This window comes from Calonectris borealis, chromosome 21 (assembly GCF_964195595.1).
Source record: "Calonectris borealis chromosome 21, bCalBor7.hap1.2, whole genome shotgun sequence".
NCBI lineage: Eukaryota > Metazoa > Chordata > Aves > Procellariiformes > Procellariidae > Calonectris > Calonectris borealis.
The window spans coordinates 7,821,107-7,839,488 of NC_134332.1; the positions used below are offsets into that span (position 1 = coordinate 7,821,107).

The 18,382-nt window shown below is 45.0% G+C and overlaps 1 protein-coding gene across 7 annotated transcripts in view; it reads right to left on the minus strand.

Annotated features, from left to right (window-relative positions):
- The window catches only part of DDX31 (DEAD-box helicase 31), a 51,083-nt gene continuing 32,701 nt past the window's right edge, over positions 1-18,382 (minus strand). For 5 of the 7 annotated variants that reach the window (XM_075170612.1, XM_075170615.1, XM_075170614.1 and 2 more), the window contains 5 exons: positions 16,507-16,618; positions 13,666-13,744; positions 11,002-11,182; positions 1,381-1,487; positions 1-424 (listed from right to left, as the gene is read on the minus strand). In XM_075170612.1, coding sequence (XP_075026713.1) covers positions 277-424; positions 1,381-1,487; positions 11,002-11,182; positions 13,666-13,744; positions 16,507-16,618 — 627 coding nt within the window. In that variant the 3' untranslated portion in view covers positions 1-276. The remainder of the gene's footprint in view (positions 425-1,380; positions 1,488-11,001; positions 11,183-13,665; positions 13,745-16,506; positions 16,619-18,382) is intronic. The other 2 variants (XM_075170609.1, XM_075170616.1) reach the window with 1 other exon arrangement.

Genomic DNA, 18,382 nt, shown 5'->3' on the forward strand with positions numbered 1-18,382 from the left:
CGTATTTAACATTTTTTATTTTTTCTTGCAAAAACCACCCTAGAAACGCAGTGCATCTTCAAGAAGCCACATTTAATTGCAGCAGTGCAACAGGACACACCTGGATTCGATTCCATTTGGACCTATCGAATGAGGGGGAGGAGGCCAAGATCCCCAAGATCCCTCCCATATTTCCCTGATAAATTGAAACACTCCTCAGTTGATTTGGCAGGTCACCCTGACCCCCGGCTGAGGTGCTCAAGCAGGTTTTGCAGCCAATGACTGGAAGGTCCCAGCTTATGTTGGAATCTGCTGGGTGCCAGGTTTTCTCTGTTTTTTCTTCTTCTTGACCTTGGATACACCAGTGTCCATCCCGCTGGAATATTCAGATCGCAAGATCTCAACAAGGCGATGTTTGCCGTGGGTCTTCTTGAGAAGGTCAGACCTGGGCAGAGGGAAGAGAAGAGGAATTAGATTTCCTTCTCTCTGAAATGCTGCTAGGTGGGTTACTTATTTTACGGCTCTGGAAAGTGACATTTGCACATTAGCAGAAGAACAGCTTCCTTTTCTTGAGGCTTGATTTGAAATTCTGTCTCATGCAAAATTAGATATTGTTGTGACAGGTTTTCACAAAGGTGGCAAAATATCATGCCGTTTCTAAAAGCAAGTCTTTGTTCTGTACAAATGCTCTTGCAGGGGTGGCGGGGAGAAGGAGGGAAGGGTTGTGTGCTGAAGGCTGATGAATTAGGTGACACAGCAGTTCGAAAATTATAATACTAATAAAAAACCTAACAGCCTTAAGACATTGAACAATGGAAACATTTTATAAACAGAGCTTAAATCCAGAGCTTGAAAAGACAAAAACCCCAAACAAACAAGAAAAAAAAATGTCAGGAGGTTAAACCCAACAGACTTTTCTTGCAGTGTCCTGCAGACATCACACGCACCTTACAGCCTCCCTCTCCAGAGACCGGCTTTTGCAAAGGGAGTTGCATTCTGCCCAGCCACTCAACATGGATCTCCCTGTAGCCCTAAACTGCCAGCTATAAATATAGAAACCCACTCAGCATTTTTCCACCACAAGTTCTGCCACTGTCCTGCTCTATGACCTTGGGCAAATCTCATCCTCATTGCTGCTACCACCCTCGCTTATCTGTTTAAACTGCAATCTCTTCAGTGCAGGACCTGTCGTTCCCTACCATGTTCCCATGGTCCTGGGTACAACAGGGTATCCACAGCTATCAGTGTCTGCACATCCCACTCTCCTCTTTATTAAAAAGACCAGTAGCAGATCTCAAAATTTTCTGGAGAAGTGAACAGAAGTCTACCTGTCCCTCTAAATATAACAAGGGAATTGAACAGAAGCCCCACATCTGTGCCAGCGTGCATTTATGAGAATACCTGGACCTCAGCAGTCCTAAAGGCTGCAGCCCTGTAGCACTGCCTCTCCTAGTTCCTTCAGGTGTCCAGAACTGTGTTGGGATCACAGGAGAAGGAAGCAGTTTTGGCTGCGGCAACAGATCAATCCATTCATTAGGCCAAACTCACAAAGAAGGGAAAGGCAGCAAACTCTTGGCGGTCTGTGGTATTTGCTTGCCCCCTTTTCCGCAGCTTGTTTTCCATCCCTGTGTAGGTTTCGTGGCTGGAGTGGGTTTGGAAGGATGGATCAGAATGATAAGGACGGAGTGATGATGACCACTGAAAGATGGTTTTCCCTAGAAGGGAAAGCCTGGAAGACACAGGTGAGAAGACTCTGCTACCTTCAGCATAGTCTCCATTCTCACACTAATTAAACATTCAAGCTCTGCATTGGCAGAAGGACTAGAGACTGGACATACCGGAGAAATAAGACGCACCGCCACCACCCGGTTTGAACCCACAGAAACTAAGGCAAAAAGACAGAAACAACTCAAAAGCGACCGTACAGGTAATGAAGCCAACGTGCTGTGGTAAAGCCGTACCTGCAGTACCTCCACAGCCTTCCTGCATGCACAAGCCACAGCAGCACGGAGGGATGCTTGCGGGTGCACCCACGGCGCCAGGCCAAGGTGTGCCCTCAGCCAGCTCAGCTCTGCTGCAAAAACTTCGTAGCACAGCTGTATTCTCTGCTCAGTCCCCTCCATCACTTGATAAAGTTTCTGTTTGACACTTTCATTGTGTCTCCAAGCATTTACTACAGTAATTCGAGGGTTACCAAGCAACAGATCAGTTTACTTAACAACAGGGAACTATCTGCTGCAAAAGGACAAGTAATCCACCAGTAGCTGCCGGGCTGAGTTTCAGCTCAGCAGGGAGGTTGTCCAACACTTTATTATCAATCAGGTGAAATCATTGCCCAATTAGTAAATCAATACACCCTGCTGTGGTGATCAGCTGTACACAGAAAAGCAAGGATGCAGGGAAAAGGGAGGTTTCTCCCTATAACCAGGGCCACAAAAATCAATGGAGCTGTGCTGTGGAACCTATGCTGATCACCGAGAGAAGAAAAGCAGCTGTCAAGGCCCTGTTTAACCACGAGATGGAAGAGCCACAGGCAACAGCAACAGTCTGCAGTGACAGCACACCAGGAAAAGTGCACCAGGTCAGGATCCCTGGCCGGATTCTGATTCCTGTTGTAAATCTGTAAATTCCCCTCTCTGCTGAACTGGTGAAAGTCCCTGGGGCCCTGCCAGAGCAGTCAAGATAACATCGGCGAGGAAAGGTGCACTGTGGTTGTGAGACAAAGCCCAGGAGAACAGAGCGAGACCTTGATACTCACCCTCTGAGCATCCTTGGGCAAGGTATTTAATCTCTTTGGCCTTCATGTCCATTCTCCCACCTCATAACCCGGGATGACTGCATTTTCCCTGTTGCCAAAGGCTGGCGTGACGTTTATTTAAGAGAGCTGTATGGTGATACTGGATACTGTGGCAAAAAGCTTCACCGAAAGGCTGTACATGTAAGATGCGTTTGCAACACAGACAGAACCCATGTTCCCATCCCTGGATAAATACATGGATTGTCAGCATCTCTTTCTGTGATCTCATGTCTAGATATCATGCTATATTGAGCCCTAATGAAAATACATCATGTTGGTAACGGGCAGAGAAATCCCCAGCCCTTTAAATCCCTCCCTCCAAACACAACAGTCAGTCTTTAGGTGGGGAACTACAAAACAGTGCAGCTAAGGGGAACGTGCAGGGGAAAAAAGATTCACTAATGACTGACCCATCCCAATGTGCTACAGTGCCAAGATTTCAGCAGGGCTTAAAGGAGAAAGGAATGTTCAAACGGATGAGAAAATAGCCACTTCTATTAGCTGGGGGAAAATGAGACAGGAATAGAGAAGTCATAACTCAGAAAATGAAACAGCCCCAACACGCGAGTTAGGAAGAACCTGTCCCTGAACACAAGCTATTTGACTCCTCTGTGTTACTGTCCAGCACACTGGGTGTTGAGTGCTGTGACATATTGGATGCCAGGCAGAAGCACCACTGGACTACTGCTCTTTTACGCTAGATATGGGGTATCAGGACTCCCATAAAAGACAGATGGGAATTGGTAAGTAGTCAGAGGAGCCAGCAGAGATGAGTTAGCACCACCTTCTAACTTCAAGTGGGGGACACATCATCCCTTCATTTGCAAGGCTTAACCACTAGACCCCTAGACCCAACCACTGCTTTGGGCTTTATGTTCCAGGCAAAACCCATATCACCCCAAGATCTATCTAATCACCTCATTATCAAGGGGAGAGAAAAGTGCTTTGCACAGTGAGGAAGGGAAGGCAGAGAGCCTAGTAATTGCTTATCACGGTCTGAGAAAGCTCCCCCCCTGCTCATGGAGACAGAGGAAGGAATAAAAAACCCAGGTTTACAGCTGCCTGGGCACATCTGTAATTAAGTTGCAACCTCACAAAAGCTGGTACCAAGAGAGACAATAAGGAAACAGAGGAACTGTCCCCAGATGACTTTGTTGTATCCTGAAAGGCTGGGAAAGACCAGGCCAGAGACAAACTTTTAAAGACAAAAAACCCTTTGCCCTCCTCCAGAAAACTGAAATGATTTTATTCACTCTTTAAACATGAGAAACTCGTCAATCTTGTTAAATACATCACTGAATGATGAAAAGGCAGGATAGGAGGATCTGGAAAAAACAAGAGAGAAAAAGTGTCCAGCGATGGAAAGAGAATAAAATCCTTCTTTCCTCTGCTTCAATTTCCTTCTACCTCTGTCTGCAGAGCCACTCCCAGTATGCTGCTCCCCTTTCCCATTCCACTCAGGAGCTGCAATGGTCCGCAGGGGTGCTGCCCAACCCTCCACCTCAGAGGAAATCTGAACGATTTGGACCGGTCTCCTTTTCTGTCCCCTTGACTCTCAACTCTTTGCTTTGCTCTAGACTATCAGAAAAGATCCAAGGCAAATCTTTTTTCACATCGTGGAAAAAACCCAAACAGGTGAATGCAGCATAGGTGATTAGCCTGAAATGCTCTCTGTTGTTTCCAGCTCTGTCTTCTACTCTGCCACACAACACTAACTCACCACGGAAGTCTCACCTAGCTTACATGCAACACACCTTCAACACACTTAGTTTGTGACTTCCACACATCTTGGGTGATCGATGGCTTTGGAGCTCTGAAGACACCATCTGCCGAACTCCACAATCACGAACAACAAGACGGTAGAGTAACAGAGACTATACTACGGCAAAAAAAACCCAAGACAAGCATACTGAACTAAGCTTTGAGGATGTTCAAAGCTGAGATCCTGTGGACAGCGCCAAGGCACAAACAGAAGAGGAAGAAAAGTGTACACAAACTGTTCTGTTTCTATATAACATCCCATTCATCTCCCAAGCATTGCTGGTAAGGATCATAAGAATGATCAAGTTTCACCAGCTCATTTTGTCAGACTGAATTTATTACAATATGCAAACCATGATCCTGGATGTGGAGACTTTCAAACATTAGATGTGAAAGGACCACAGTAAGAAAAGCAATGAGTATCTGACACCATTTTTCATTTTAATTTCAAAATTCTAATATATATGTTTCACTGACACATCTGCTGTATTACAGAACAGAATCACAAGCTGACCCCCAAGCCAAAAACTCCTACATGCCAGAGTAGTGGCACATATACATGCATGGTTTCTTGGATATCATTTGATGGCTCAGAAGATGCCTCTGCTAGTCTTTTTACCTAAATGGTGAGCAAGCTTGCTCTTAGAGATGTCTCCTTCAACTTGGTTGGCATTGCTGTCTGTTCCTTTGTCTTGAGCTGTGTGAAATGCTGGTGCAATGCAGTGCAGCAAGTGTAGCGACCTTTAACCAACCCGCAGCATCTGCAGCAACCAAAGGCTCTCAAATTGCTCCAGCTGAGGAAGAAGGAGTATAAAGTTCTGACGTACAGTCCCAGAACTCATGGTGTGTCTTTGGAGGAGACAGGAGTGGGCTGTCTCATTTATCAGAAAACATTTCAATGTGGATCGCACTATCAATCTGCCTGACAGCATCTCCAACAGCTCTTTGAAATTGTGCCAGCAACAGAGCTGGGTTACCTCTGGGCCAAGGCTGCTGCAACACCTGCTTTTTCTACTTACAGTGTTGGATGAACCATCTGCAGCCAACGCAACCCCGTTTGAGTTGGTTTTTCTGTTGTTGCTTTTTGCAGAGTGGGGGCAAGAAATTCATCAGCAATCCTACGCTGCTCTCGACAAGTCAACAGATGGCCTAGGTACTCCGTTATCAGCTGATGCAAACGCTAGCTTGAGAAGATCAAGGAAAATTATTACCCAGTCAGACTGAGCATCGAGCGCTGTTCCAGAACAGTCAGAGCAGAGCAGTCTTCATGCCGAGACATGCTAAACAGAAAAGCCCACCTTACCCCTACCGAAGTCAACTGTATTTCAGCTACACAGAAAGAGACAAAAACCCCACAGCTTCACTTTCGCTACCATCCCTTGGTCTTCACCCTATGGAGAAAGGATGAAAGCACCACTGGGAGGCCGAGAACCTCCCAGGATTTTTGCTTCTGTCAGGCTCTTTCCCAGCCTAAAGGACAGAATATATTTCAATAAGAGAGAGCTGGTCATTTTTTGGTGCGTACCAAACAGCACAGAGGTTTTCCAGCTCCATGTGCAAGCCCTATTAGCTCACTCAGAGATGGAGCAAAGGCTCTGTGCTGTGGCTGTGGTGGAACAGGATAGTAATAAAGGGCATTGCTGTATGCAGATAACAATCAGATGGATTTTACAATTATAAAACTTTAATTTCATTAACAGGACTTTTTTATAACATCATGATGTGGTAAGCAGGACTCATCTGAGTCCCTGAACTGCCTTCGTGAAGCGTGATGGTGATGTTTCCTTTCACAGCAGCCGTGTCTCTTACTCTCATTTTTGGATTCATTTGTCCTCCAGTCCATAAATACATGCTCTTACCTGAGCTCCAGTGTGGCTTTCTAGCGCAGACTGCCTAAACCAAGTGAAATTCCTAGTGGGCAGAATTCCAAACTTGCATTTTGACTAATTAAGTGATATTAGGAAAGCTGTAAATGGCATGCAAAAACTGGCAGGCAAACTGCTTCTAATGATTAGACAATTCCTGTGCAGGGAGACCCAGCTGCAGGGTCTTGATTCGCAAGCCCTGTCAATAGAAGCATTAGTCTTTCCAAAATTGTCAATGCCATGACATTCAAAAGTGGAATCGAGGATACAAGATAGGGGAGAAGGTGAAAGTCTACTAGCTTTCACCCAAAGGACACTGCTGCCCTAGCCATGCAGGGGAGGATACACAGGGTTACAAGGTAGATTTCCCAGCAGGAGTCTAATTCTGTCTGACCACTAAGGCTGAAGAATGAATTAGCACAATAATCTTGCAGCCAAAACCTTAAGGGCATGACGATCCATATTCAGAGCAATAGCAGTGTAATAATGATGTAAATCAATCCCATCAAACAGAAGCAACCTTTTCTTGATGCTATTTTAATTACAGGTTGGACTTAAACTCTGAAGCATGAGGGGATTTTCACCTTAATTTTTATACTCATTTTTTTGCACATGCTGTAGCAACTGTGAATATACTCGATACTTATATGTAAATTCAATCTTTCTGAGCATTTCTGGCTTCAGAGACACCTTGTAGCAATGAGCTCCACAGAATCTATCAAACTTAAAGATTTATCTCTTTCTTTGTAATGCCATGAATTCACAAACAAGGCAAATTAAGTTGCAAATCCCCATTACAGTGAAACCCTCTGGGGGCATACACCGGTCTTCCAGAGTTCACAAGGAGAAAACAGACCATCAGTCGCCACAGAATCCCATAAAACCCCACTGCTCCAAAATGCAAAAGACTGAGTAGCACAGGGATGCTTGGTGGAACCGCAATAGGTCTTTGGCATCTGCATGGTGAGAGAGTCAAAAGACATGTCTATCTGGCATGTCAGCTACTTCCTGTGCATGCTGCTTCTCTGCAGTCAACGAGAGACAGTTAATCCCTCAATGGAAGTGGGATCAGCTTCCTTGCATCTACCCTTCGGTAAAAGCATGAGCCCAGACACTTACTAAGCTGATGTACTGTAACTTAATATACAGTATCTGGTTCATGTGCGCATCTCTTACCTAAATACAGCACTTCAACTTTCAAAAAAATCATAAGCTATTATTTTGCCATCGTCAGATCGGGTTTTGCAAGAACCACTACAGCTAAGGGGACAGCTGTTTTGCACAAAGAGGTTTAAAAAAAAAATACATGGAAATTTAACATGTGCATTCGGTAGGAGAGGGCTGCTTCCACATTTCAGCACTGAACCGTCACACACCTGGCTGCTCTGTCTTCCTGTCTTGCCTTCCCCAAGCAGGCTCTCTAAGGAGGCGCTAAGCACAAAAGGAGACTTCAAAAGAAATGAAAAGTTTTCTTTGTCCTCTTAAGGAAACATTTAATGATCGCCTTTACCCCATTTTCAACCTGGACTGCCTGTTCTTTATTCTCTGGGCAGGTGCTGAGAGATGAGGCTTTAGTGAGCAGACTGATTAAAAACAAGTATCGGATGTTTGGAGACAATGTGTAATACGACAACCAACACTCATGGTATCACGTGAGAAATATAATTAAAAAGATTGTTCTGTGACTATGCTGTTATAATTTCAAGCCTTGCATTTTACAATTAAAAACCATTTGTCTTCTAAATGGCAGCCTAAATTCTGCTTTCTGCTTTGTCAGTGTGAAATCAAAAGCAATTCTCTGCAAGTTAACAGCACTATATTGAGTTTAAGCTAGTGGAGACTGAATCTGAGTCTATATTAACTTTCTCTAAACTATCCTATGAATGCTAATATATCTTCTCTCGTGTTTTTTTTTTTTTAAGCACACACAGAGAAAGTTGATTAGAAACAAGTTTCACAGGCAAGAACAATTGTTGCACATCACAACTTTGGCTATTTCTGCAGGGTCTTAACTTTCCAGATGCTCCCAGATTTGAAATCTGGAGCTTGAGCCGTGACGAACCTGTGCAAAGTCTGCCCACTTTCCCTGAGCTGGAATTATATGATCCACGTGCAAATGAGCTTTCAAATCACTCTCAGACCATTTGTTCTAACACCTCCACATCCCCCAACCCCACACGTCCTGTGCATAAACTACCTACTGTATCTTGAGCTTGTCTGTACCATAATAGGATGAAGACTTGGGGAGGAGGAACGCCATCTAAAAGAGGTTCGTAACAAGGGAAAAAGTAGCTCTAACAGAGTAGCAACATCATAGGAACAGAGAGAGGCATTGTTGCAGGCCAAGTAATCCTGTGACACGCCACTGTCAGTCATAGCTTGATACCCTGCTGGGCCAGCAAGACATCAAAGCCCACCCCATACCATCTTACATGCTCTTTATCGACTAATCAGGCTATTCTTCCCGAAATAAAGCTCCGTTAAATCCCCTGCTCACAGGGGCATTCCCATCCTGTTGCCCATCTGCTGGTGAGGGTCAGCTGAAGCAGGAGGCAGATCAGCGGCCTGTCCCTGGTGGCTTCTCAAAGCAGGACAATGCAGTCTCCAATTTTTTATTTTAAAACCCCTTCCTCTTGCATTTTTTTTTACCAAGATAGGTACATGTGCAAGAGATGTCACCAGCCCAGGAACAATTATGTGGATTAGTGCTTTAATTGCACGGCTAACATTTGCTAATGGCGTTTGCAGCAACAATTACACGGAAAGAGTCACAACTGATACTGACCAAAGAAAAAAGATTTTCCTCCTTTGAATCATTGCAGTGATTCTACTGGCAAGCCAGAGGTTCATATCCTGCCGTTGTGCAAGGGAAGACAGCGAGCCCTTACACTGTAATCTCAAAAGGGAGGATTATCTATCCTGTGGAACCAACTCAAAGTAGCCAGGATCGGACATACTGAGCATCTTCAGCTCCATTTCAAGCAGAGAAGAGGATTCAGGGCTCTGCTCCTCCAGAAGCACCAGGGAGTCTCAAATTCCTTAAACAGGGAAGGGCTACCCAGGAACAGCCCTGTCCACACACCGAAGGGGATAGAGTGTAACTCCAGGTCTGCTACTGGGAGAGTTCCCACATGATCTTGCAGAAATGCTTTTGCCACAACTACTTGAATCTACAGGCAGCAGAGCACAAGTTTGTAGAAGGATCATTTCTACCAACAGATCTGCCTTTTGATTTGGGCTTGTACTTATATATTATATTAATCATATAATTAATAACTAAAAAAGTACACTGCAGCCCTCCCCTTTCCTTCAGGTACTAATCTAACGTCTTCTTAGGGAGAAGAATAAGTAGCCCCAGCCGCAGCTGACCATTCTGAGAGGACACAATTTGTCCCATAGGAAATCTGACAGCCAGGAAACTGCTGGTGGAACTGCAGGACAAAGCCTACAAAAGATTGCCTATCTAGTGTAGAAAAGGTGATAAAAAAGGCCAAAGGAGGCCACAAAAGGCCTCTGAAGACAGTAAGACACATACTTTGCTCCTGATGCAGTGGTATTTGTCAAGCCAGGAAGGAACAGACTATCTTGTGAGATAAATCAGCACTCGTACAGCCTTGCTCATAATGTGCAGGACAGTCAACTTCAAATTTGAGAAGTGAAAATATTAATTTCTCCACTATTTCCTTGATGCTTTTATCATCCCATGCGCTACACCAACAGCAAGTACTTATGAGCATAGCTGTATCTGTGAGAGCCTTTCCCTAGACAGGGATGAGGACAAAGAGTTGCTACTGCAGTTGATCCTGAGCCAGGGATCATAGCTCTCTATAGGACCATGCGACTGGAAGTGGGGATGTAAATGGAAAAAATATGGCAGCTTCTACTACGAGGTGCTCGGCCATGACAACAGGACTGCTGCTGGAGCTCTAGCAACCAAGACCTGCACAAGAAAGAGAACCATCCCAATATATGGGAAGTCTCATGCTTCGCTTTGGAACACTGCCTACGCCCTTCTTCATCCTTCAAGGTAGCTCTTGAGTGAAATACAACGAAATAAAAATTAGGCTGTTTCTGCTGATAAGACTCATAGAAGATAGTGTTTTTCAAGTGCTCAGAAAATAGAAAAGCTGCAGCAAAACCCAGGCTAGTCTACATAGGTTCACCTCCACACTCAGCAGCTTCCTTCAAAAAAGAGCATCTTTGTCAGAAGTCATACTACAAAGTGAGCTGCTTGTTTTTGTTTTGTTTGTTTTTGTTTTTTTTTTTTTTTTTTTTTTAACTGAATTCCCCACTCAAATGTTCAACTAAGTTGGTTTAATAAATGTAATTTTTAGGCTCTCTGAAGTCATTAGGAAAAGGGGAATGAAACAACAGCTCAGAGAGCATTGCAACCTAAGCGCATGGCTCAACATGATTTAGCCTCTCAGGAACAATCACACGTGACCTGCCCACGACAGGGGGGTTGGACTAGATGATCTTTGAAGGTCCCTTCCACCCCAAACCATTCTATGATTTCTGGAGCAAGCACAACAACCATGAGGAGCAAAGCACAGCTAGTCATGTGGTGTTCCTCAGCTCAGGAACATCAAGTTGGCTTACCTTTTTGGTCTTGGTTTGGTTTTCTTCTTTGAGCCTGCAGTTGGAAGAGCAGTCAGGTTCTGGGGGGCATCTCTCAGGCCAAAGCTCTTGGCCACATGACCCAGGTGGAGCGATTTGATGTGGAAGATGTGCTTGAGGTTCCTGGGGTAGGTGGTATAGGCACAAAGGAAAGACTGCAGTGCTGAGGTGGGGGGGGAAAAAAAAAAGTGAATTCTGTTTGCTACTGCATTTTTTTATATATATATATATATATACACACTTAAAGATTCAGCTGTTCCAGCTGGAAGGACATTGGTCTTGTCCTTTGGGACACCTTCTGGTCAGCAGCTGGTAGAAACAGTTGGTATGTTAAAAATCTGTGAAGGTTGTAGAGTACTAGTACAATCCCGAAAGGAGAAGGTAGGTGGTGGAGAAACGTTAGGAACTGAAACAAAGCTACATTAAGTTGCATTAGGTTTGCCTCTTGCAAGGATGCCTCTTCTGCCAGAAAGGGCCTGTAGCACATCTCACAAGAAGAGTCATTGACATCAAATGGTAGCAGATAAGGGGAGAGAGGGAATAGAGATACCGGGATGAAGAGAGGGAGAAAGAAGCATGGAGATGGCATAGGAAGACTCCTTTGATATCACAGTCCCAGTAGTCCCTTTTTCACCAGTTACTAGCTAGTCCCTTATAAATGTCTGAGAGCCAGATGGATTTCCTGATTCATCATCACACTGAGAACAGAGCTCACCTTCTCAAAAGGGAAAAATAATAGAATTGCGTGCAAATTTCCCTTCACATCTCTATATTCCTGTAATGCCCTTCCCTCAGGGCTCATTGCTCTAAAGACGATCATCCACTAATATGAACACTACCACTGCTCCTCCACGTACCTGGAACATTAACTACACCCAGGCTGTCCTCTCTGCTATGGGGAATAGAGGGACTTTTAGTAAGGAAACTCTACAGCTCAGAAAATGCCTCCCTTCAATCCCCTGCTGCTCCTCTGCTGGCTAAGCCTCCCATGTCCCCCCCAGCCCTCGCTCCAACCACCACCTACATCTTTCTCTCCCTCTCAACCGCTGACAGCAGCAAGCTCTAAACTCTAACCTCTCCTGCCCTTGCCTGTTGAGCCACCGGACCAGCAAGTTTGCCCACAGCTTATGTCTAATCTCTTGGCAGCAGCCGGAGATTGGAGTTTATGAACAGTAATAAAAATGTCATTTTAGCAGATCAGCTCCTGGAAGGACCCAGGGAATCCATCAAAGCTCTGTTTACTGAGTAAAGCGAACTCCTTTTCCCAATCGATGAGAAGAAAAGATTGAGTTTTTTGTACCTTCTTCCCAATTTCACAATGCTCCTCTTTTAGAGGCATCTGAGCATCCAGGGACCTGTGTTTTCCCAAAAAGAGAATGCTAAATTCCAAATACCCCGTCTCGGTGTCTCATCTGAAGGCCATCCTTCTGACGGCTTACAAATCAGCTCAAATGCTCTCAAAAACCCTATTCTGCTGCTTTTTTTCATAAAGTTATTGGTCAAATTCGCTTGCTATGAGAAGGTGTAACTCTTCAAAAGGAACAATACGAACTTGCTCCTGCTCCGAATTTGGTCCCGTTGGAGCTAATATAGCTGTCTTTCTCACAGCGTTTGAAATGGTTGGTACTAAAGATCCTGTTATTATGAAGGCTGATCTCACCTCCCACAGCTCTTCAGATAGGAAAGGCTGCTGGTACTAACTCCCCAGATCAGAGATAGAGAATCAAAGTGTCACAGGCCCCCCTCTTCCCAAAGTCCTGACAATCGGCAGATCCAGTCCTGAGTCAGAGTATGCAAAACCAGGGAGAGCTGCAAGACACTAACCCAAAGCTGAACTAACAGCCCTGCCGTACCAGCAGGTCGAAACCTCAGCTCATGCAACTGTCTTAGCTCGGAGGAGCTCAAAGCTGCTAATATTCATTACAGCACCCGTGAGATTTAAATGAAGACCTTTGTGGGTATGATTCTTTTTTAGATCTTTACTATCAGGTCTTTAGACCTCTCAGTGTTGTCAGATTCATGTTTTCTGGCTTTTATGTGCAATTATAGTGGCCAGATATTAAAAGCCTTTTTTTTTTTAAAAAAAAAAAAAGTTGAAATTCTTTTATAATTTTGTGATCGAAGAGATAGAGCTTTATGTAAACAACTCAAGACGACTGGTAACAGTGCTAGTCAGGCCGTAATTCACGTAAAGGTTACCTCACCTTAATGCCACAGGAGCAAACTGCCTGAGCTGTTACATTTTTGTCACACCAACATGAGTCTGAGGCAACGTATACTGGCCTGGGGTGGGATTCAGACTTGCACTCATGTAAGAGAGTGGATTTAGATTGGTTCTTTGCACCTGTGCATCCCCACTTTTCTATAGCAATGTAAGTGTACATTTGGAAAGTCAAAGGAAAAACAAAAGAGCATTACATATGATGGAGGTTAGATAGGGTGGTTTGTTGTTTTTTTAAACAGGGGACAAGAGGGTAATGAGGTATGAAGGTGAGACAGGTGACATAACCTGTTCACCACGCTCTCAGCTGGCAGCCAGCTCCCAGCGCTGGCCCCAGAGCGCAGCCTCAGCCGCACAGCTGGATAAACCGGTGGAGGCATTTTGCCAGCGCACAGAGCATGTGGGAACAGGAAGGAGGAATGCACCAAAACCGCCACGGATTCAAGCATTGTGCCACTGCAGTGGGCTGCTGTAACTCTGCTGTTCCCTCTCGACACATGGGTGCTGAGGACAGAAAGGATGATGCAAAATGCTCAACTATTGGCTATAAAATGGGGAAACACGGAGGAGAAAAGTAGGGTTTGCTTCCTTACCCTTTCTATAACCCCAGTGGCGTGAAGGATCAGAGTCTCCTGAGCTCTATCTGTCCCCAGAGCTCCAAAATGGAGTACCTATCACCTCGCAACCCTTCGGACGAGAGTCCTCCATTTCCCAAAAGGGGCTCCACACTTCACGAGATTCGTCCTTCAGGTAGCAGGGGCCAGCCATACCCCTCCTCCCACCCACCTCACTGCTGATCAGTCAATCAAGTTTGAAGGGCAGCACCTTCACTGAACCCTTTGATTTGAGTTTGGAAAACATGGGACCGAGAGGCAGAAGGGGTGAGTGGGCAGGGAGCCACTCGCCTTTTGAAAGCGGGCTGCAGTCAAAACACTGCTTATTAACATTGACTAGGTCAGAAAATGGGGAAAAAGAGAAAAAGAGAGAGAAACAAATGCACCTCTGGCACAGTTTCCAATTGATTGTCTGCCATGAAAGCAAAAGCCAGCTGCCATGTTAATTATTCATGATGCCTGGCACAGAGGGGAGGAAGATGGGGTTTATGGAAGCCACTCAGCAGTGGAAAATTTGCATATGTAGATAGCAAAGTAGGAAAAAGAGGTGGAGTGCTCCTATGCAAGATAAATGGGATGCACAATGTTTCAGCATTTCCTGATATATTTTCTGTACTTCTTGTCTGTGGCTAAAAAAGTTGTTAGTGCTGAGGTCAGCAACAAGTGTGTATGTGGGGTGTGTGTGTGTGCACAGTGACGTACGCTGTATAGAGAGAGACCACAGAGGTTTTCTAAGTGTGACCAGCGCCATTCAGTTGTTCTCCCTGTCACAGTCATTTCAGGTTAGAAGTTTGCATGGGGTATAAGGAATCCCAGGGGAGCAACAAGAAGCTCATCCATGCAGAATCAAGCATTTGATCATATTAGTCACGTGCTTTGAGTGGACTTAAAAGTGCTGCTATAAAAGTAATTACACCAGTCAAGTAGCACAACACACCTGAAAATGGGTGCAAACCGCTTGTGTCTCTAACACTTTCACTGTAGGAGAAAGGTATTTTGAAACCCTGAGGAAAAAAAAATCAGCACTGCAATTGTCGGGGCAGGGTGAGAATCAGTACAGTGACATGCAGTGGCAGGGGTAGAGCAAAGAATGAAACAGGAGGATTTCAAATACCTCGCCCATCAATACGGCCATGCATCATTAAAAGCATGCAGAATGATTTGGTAAGCAGGTAGTTATAGTACGAGCTCTGGTCATTCTGCTATGTCATCACCTAACAAGTTAGTACGACATTCAGAAAAAAACAGCACCTTTGACCTCTTGAACAATCACTTCTCATGATTCCAAACAATTTTAATGCTGAACTCAACTTCTATCTTGAGAACAGCCTTCCCGTATCCAGTTTCTATGATGACATTGTACAGCTGAAAGGCCAATTTCCCCAGTTGGTTTTGGACCCCTTAGTATGCGATTTATGTAGTTTAGCACATATAGTACACTTGTACTACACTTGTACGCACATGCATACAGCAGGTATATATAATGGTAAACAGAAAGGATGTAGACCGTCAAAATTCACCTCATCAGGACCCCTCTCATCCAAACCTAACTGGAAATGCTGCAGAACTGAAATCAACAGGACTTTTATGCAAGTTTAGACAGCAGGATTTGACCCACATCAAAGTGACAAATGAGATGAAAAAGAAAACAATCAGAAAGGGAGACATGTGGGAAGAGGAGACTCAAAAAAAGGGGAAAGGCTCTAGTCCTATATATTGTGAGCAAGAGTGGTTTAGTCTCTTGCATAAAGAGTTTGCAATTTGTGGACTTGTCTCAACATTTAATAACCAAATTCCAAGTAATTGCCAAGGACCTTTGGGGCCTGACTTCCTGCATTCCCTTTACAACAGCTATTCCGTTTTCAGGTGCACCCAGATCAGCCTTACTGGGCAACAGAACAATACATAGAACAGGGGTGCCTAAATTGCACCACCTTTTTGGCTCCTCTCAGGGGATTGCTTAGTGTTTATTTTCCTACCACATCCCTGGCAAGTTTTTCACCTTTCCCCAAATCCACCTTCCTCAGGATTTTCCAAACTGAGAAGCAGAAGGGAAGAGTTTCTTGTACTGCTCAGTGACAACTGCTGTGCATCCTGCTTGGCAAAGATGGGAGATCAAATTCCAGTTTTGCACCTAACTACAATTATTATTAAATCCATCCCAGTTTTAGTTCTTCCTGCCTTTTTGAGTAGTTGCCCTCTCTCTCATTTTTCTCCCATCCCACACAACAACCTCCGGTCTAAGATCCTTGCCTGTTAAGAGTTGCTCCCAAGGCATCCTGTCTTACAGGCTTCAAATTCATCCCTGGAAAGCATCTAACGGGTATTGCACCAGCATGTGGTTAAGCAGGTCACCCATGACCTTCCCAGCATTACACACATAATCTATTCGCTCATGCGATTGGGTCAGAGCCCTCGGATGTGAATCCTATCGAAAGCCAAGATTAAACCTCATTTGCACGTAATATGGGAACGCAAGAAATTAACATTTAATATCATCACAAAGCCTTCTGGGCCCATCTCAACCCCCTACAGAGCCCAATGGCCCCAAAATGTTTCTTCCAGGCCTTTTCCCTGAACCTCTCCCCCAGAAGAAAACCTTGGCAGCTTATATGAGCCCTTCTGGAATAAACTGAAAAGAAACGCACTGACCTTTCTTTGCCCACCGGACAGTCCCCTCGCTGGAGTGAACGTAATTTTCAAATTTTGTCTGCAAGACCGTGGCCCGCTCCCGGACTTCCTGAGGGTCCGTGCCAGAGGATTTCTACAAGGGCGGTGTGAGGATTAGAGGAAAGAGAGAATTTGAGTCAGGAATAATGAAGCAGTTTACAATAGATTTAATAACAGTAAAATCACACAGTAACCACCCAGGGGCCAACAAAGGTAATCCTCTCAATATTACTAGAGAAAAAAAATATAGATAAAGATGTTAAAGTCAAAGCAGCCAGTGAGTGCTGTGTGGTGAGGAGAGCAAATCAGTTTTAATTTTGTGTTTTCTAACATCTATCACGTATCTTTTTCCCTCTTCCCCCCCGCCCCCCGATTCAACAGGCCAGATACCAGTGCTTGTTTCCATTGGAGTTATTTGGAATAACTACCCCCAGACTCTACGCTAACAGTTTTAGACCAGTGTTGTAAGATCCCCTGTGCAGTTCCCCAAAACACCTGGCCTGTCCTTGGCATTCGTGGGGCAGGAGATCTACATTCACCCCCAAGCTCCAGAGAACAGACCAAATCCAGCACTTGTGAACAAAGCCAACTAAATGAACTTCTCACTATTGATGCCTACATGAAGTTTTCTCACTGTCAACAAGTCATACTTAACGGTAACTGCCATCACGTGGTTCCTCTAGAATAAGACAAGCCCCTGGCACCAAAGGCATGACAGAAGAAACTTCCTTAGACCAAAAGGGCAATTTTGCATGTGCTCAAGCTTTCCCGGAATCAGACTGTAGGATGCAGTTCAGGAAATGGAAAGCAAACATTCCTGGGAGCAAGCTGTTACTGGGAGGAGAAAAGAGGCTGTCTCTCTCTCTAAAGCACCCAGGCACAGAAAGGAAATGTGGACAAGGAAACAAAAGAATTTTTGATGGAAAGTTGACAGCAAAGCGCAAAGCCAAGCTTCCATGGATGTGAACCTCTCCCAAGAAAGGGCCACAGTTCTCAAAAGCTACTCAGACAGGAACCAGCATCCAAGTCTAAGAGTGCCAGATCCCAGGCAGTAACCTGATCCTGGTCAACCCCTCATCTGACCAGGGCTGACTGAAAACAAACATCCAGCTCCCACAACTCTGTACTAGGCCAGCGCCAAGGCAACAATCCTGTTGTTCCTCCCCGGTAGATTTGCATGCTAATGCTGCATAACCCTCCTTCCCTTGCAGCTGCGAGCATCACCTCTGCACTGCTGCCAGTCCAGGGGAACCATATCACACTGACACCACGAACCTCGGTGATCATTGAAGGCAGGCAACGCTGCTGGCACCCCACACAAAATGTTTTGCTGACCCAGATCTGCCACTCCATAGCCTAACAGCAAATCTGCCCAAGACAGACCCCGAATGCAGTCTAAATTACCTGCACAGTGCCCTCTTTTGAACTCAGAATCCCACACCTTCCAGCCACTGGGTTATTCTTCAACAAAGCAGGTATGGGGACTAGAGTTCCTGCTCACTCACCACCTGGACTGACTGTCCATCTACACCTCCAGCAGAGACAACGGTGGGTATTTTAAGGCTACATGAAGAGTCTCCCAATCCACTTGAGAAAAACTCACAACACAGCCCATTGCACAGACACCTTTTAGTTTGACTTAACATGCACCTATTAATCAGTTGAGACAGCCTCCAGTTGAGGGGCCTCTGTAAAGGTTTAATAAACTACAAGTGGAGCTGCCTCCCCGAAGTGGACACTCGTCGCTGTGACTAACAAGTTTCCATCAACGTGAAACATAAAACTTTCTCCCCCCGCCTGCTCCTCCTAGCCCCCATCACTTTTCTTTTGTTAAGCCTCCTGGCAGCACAAAGTGTCA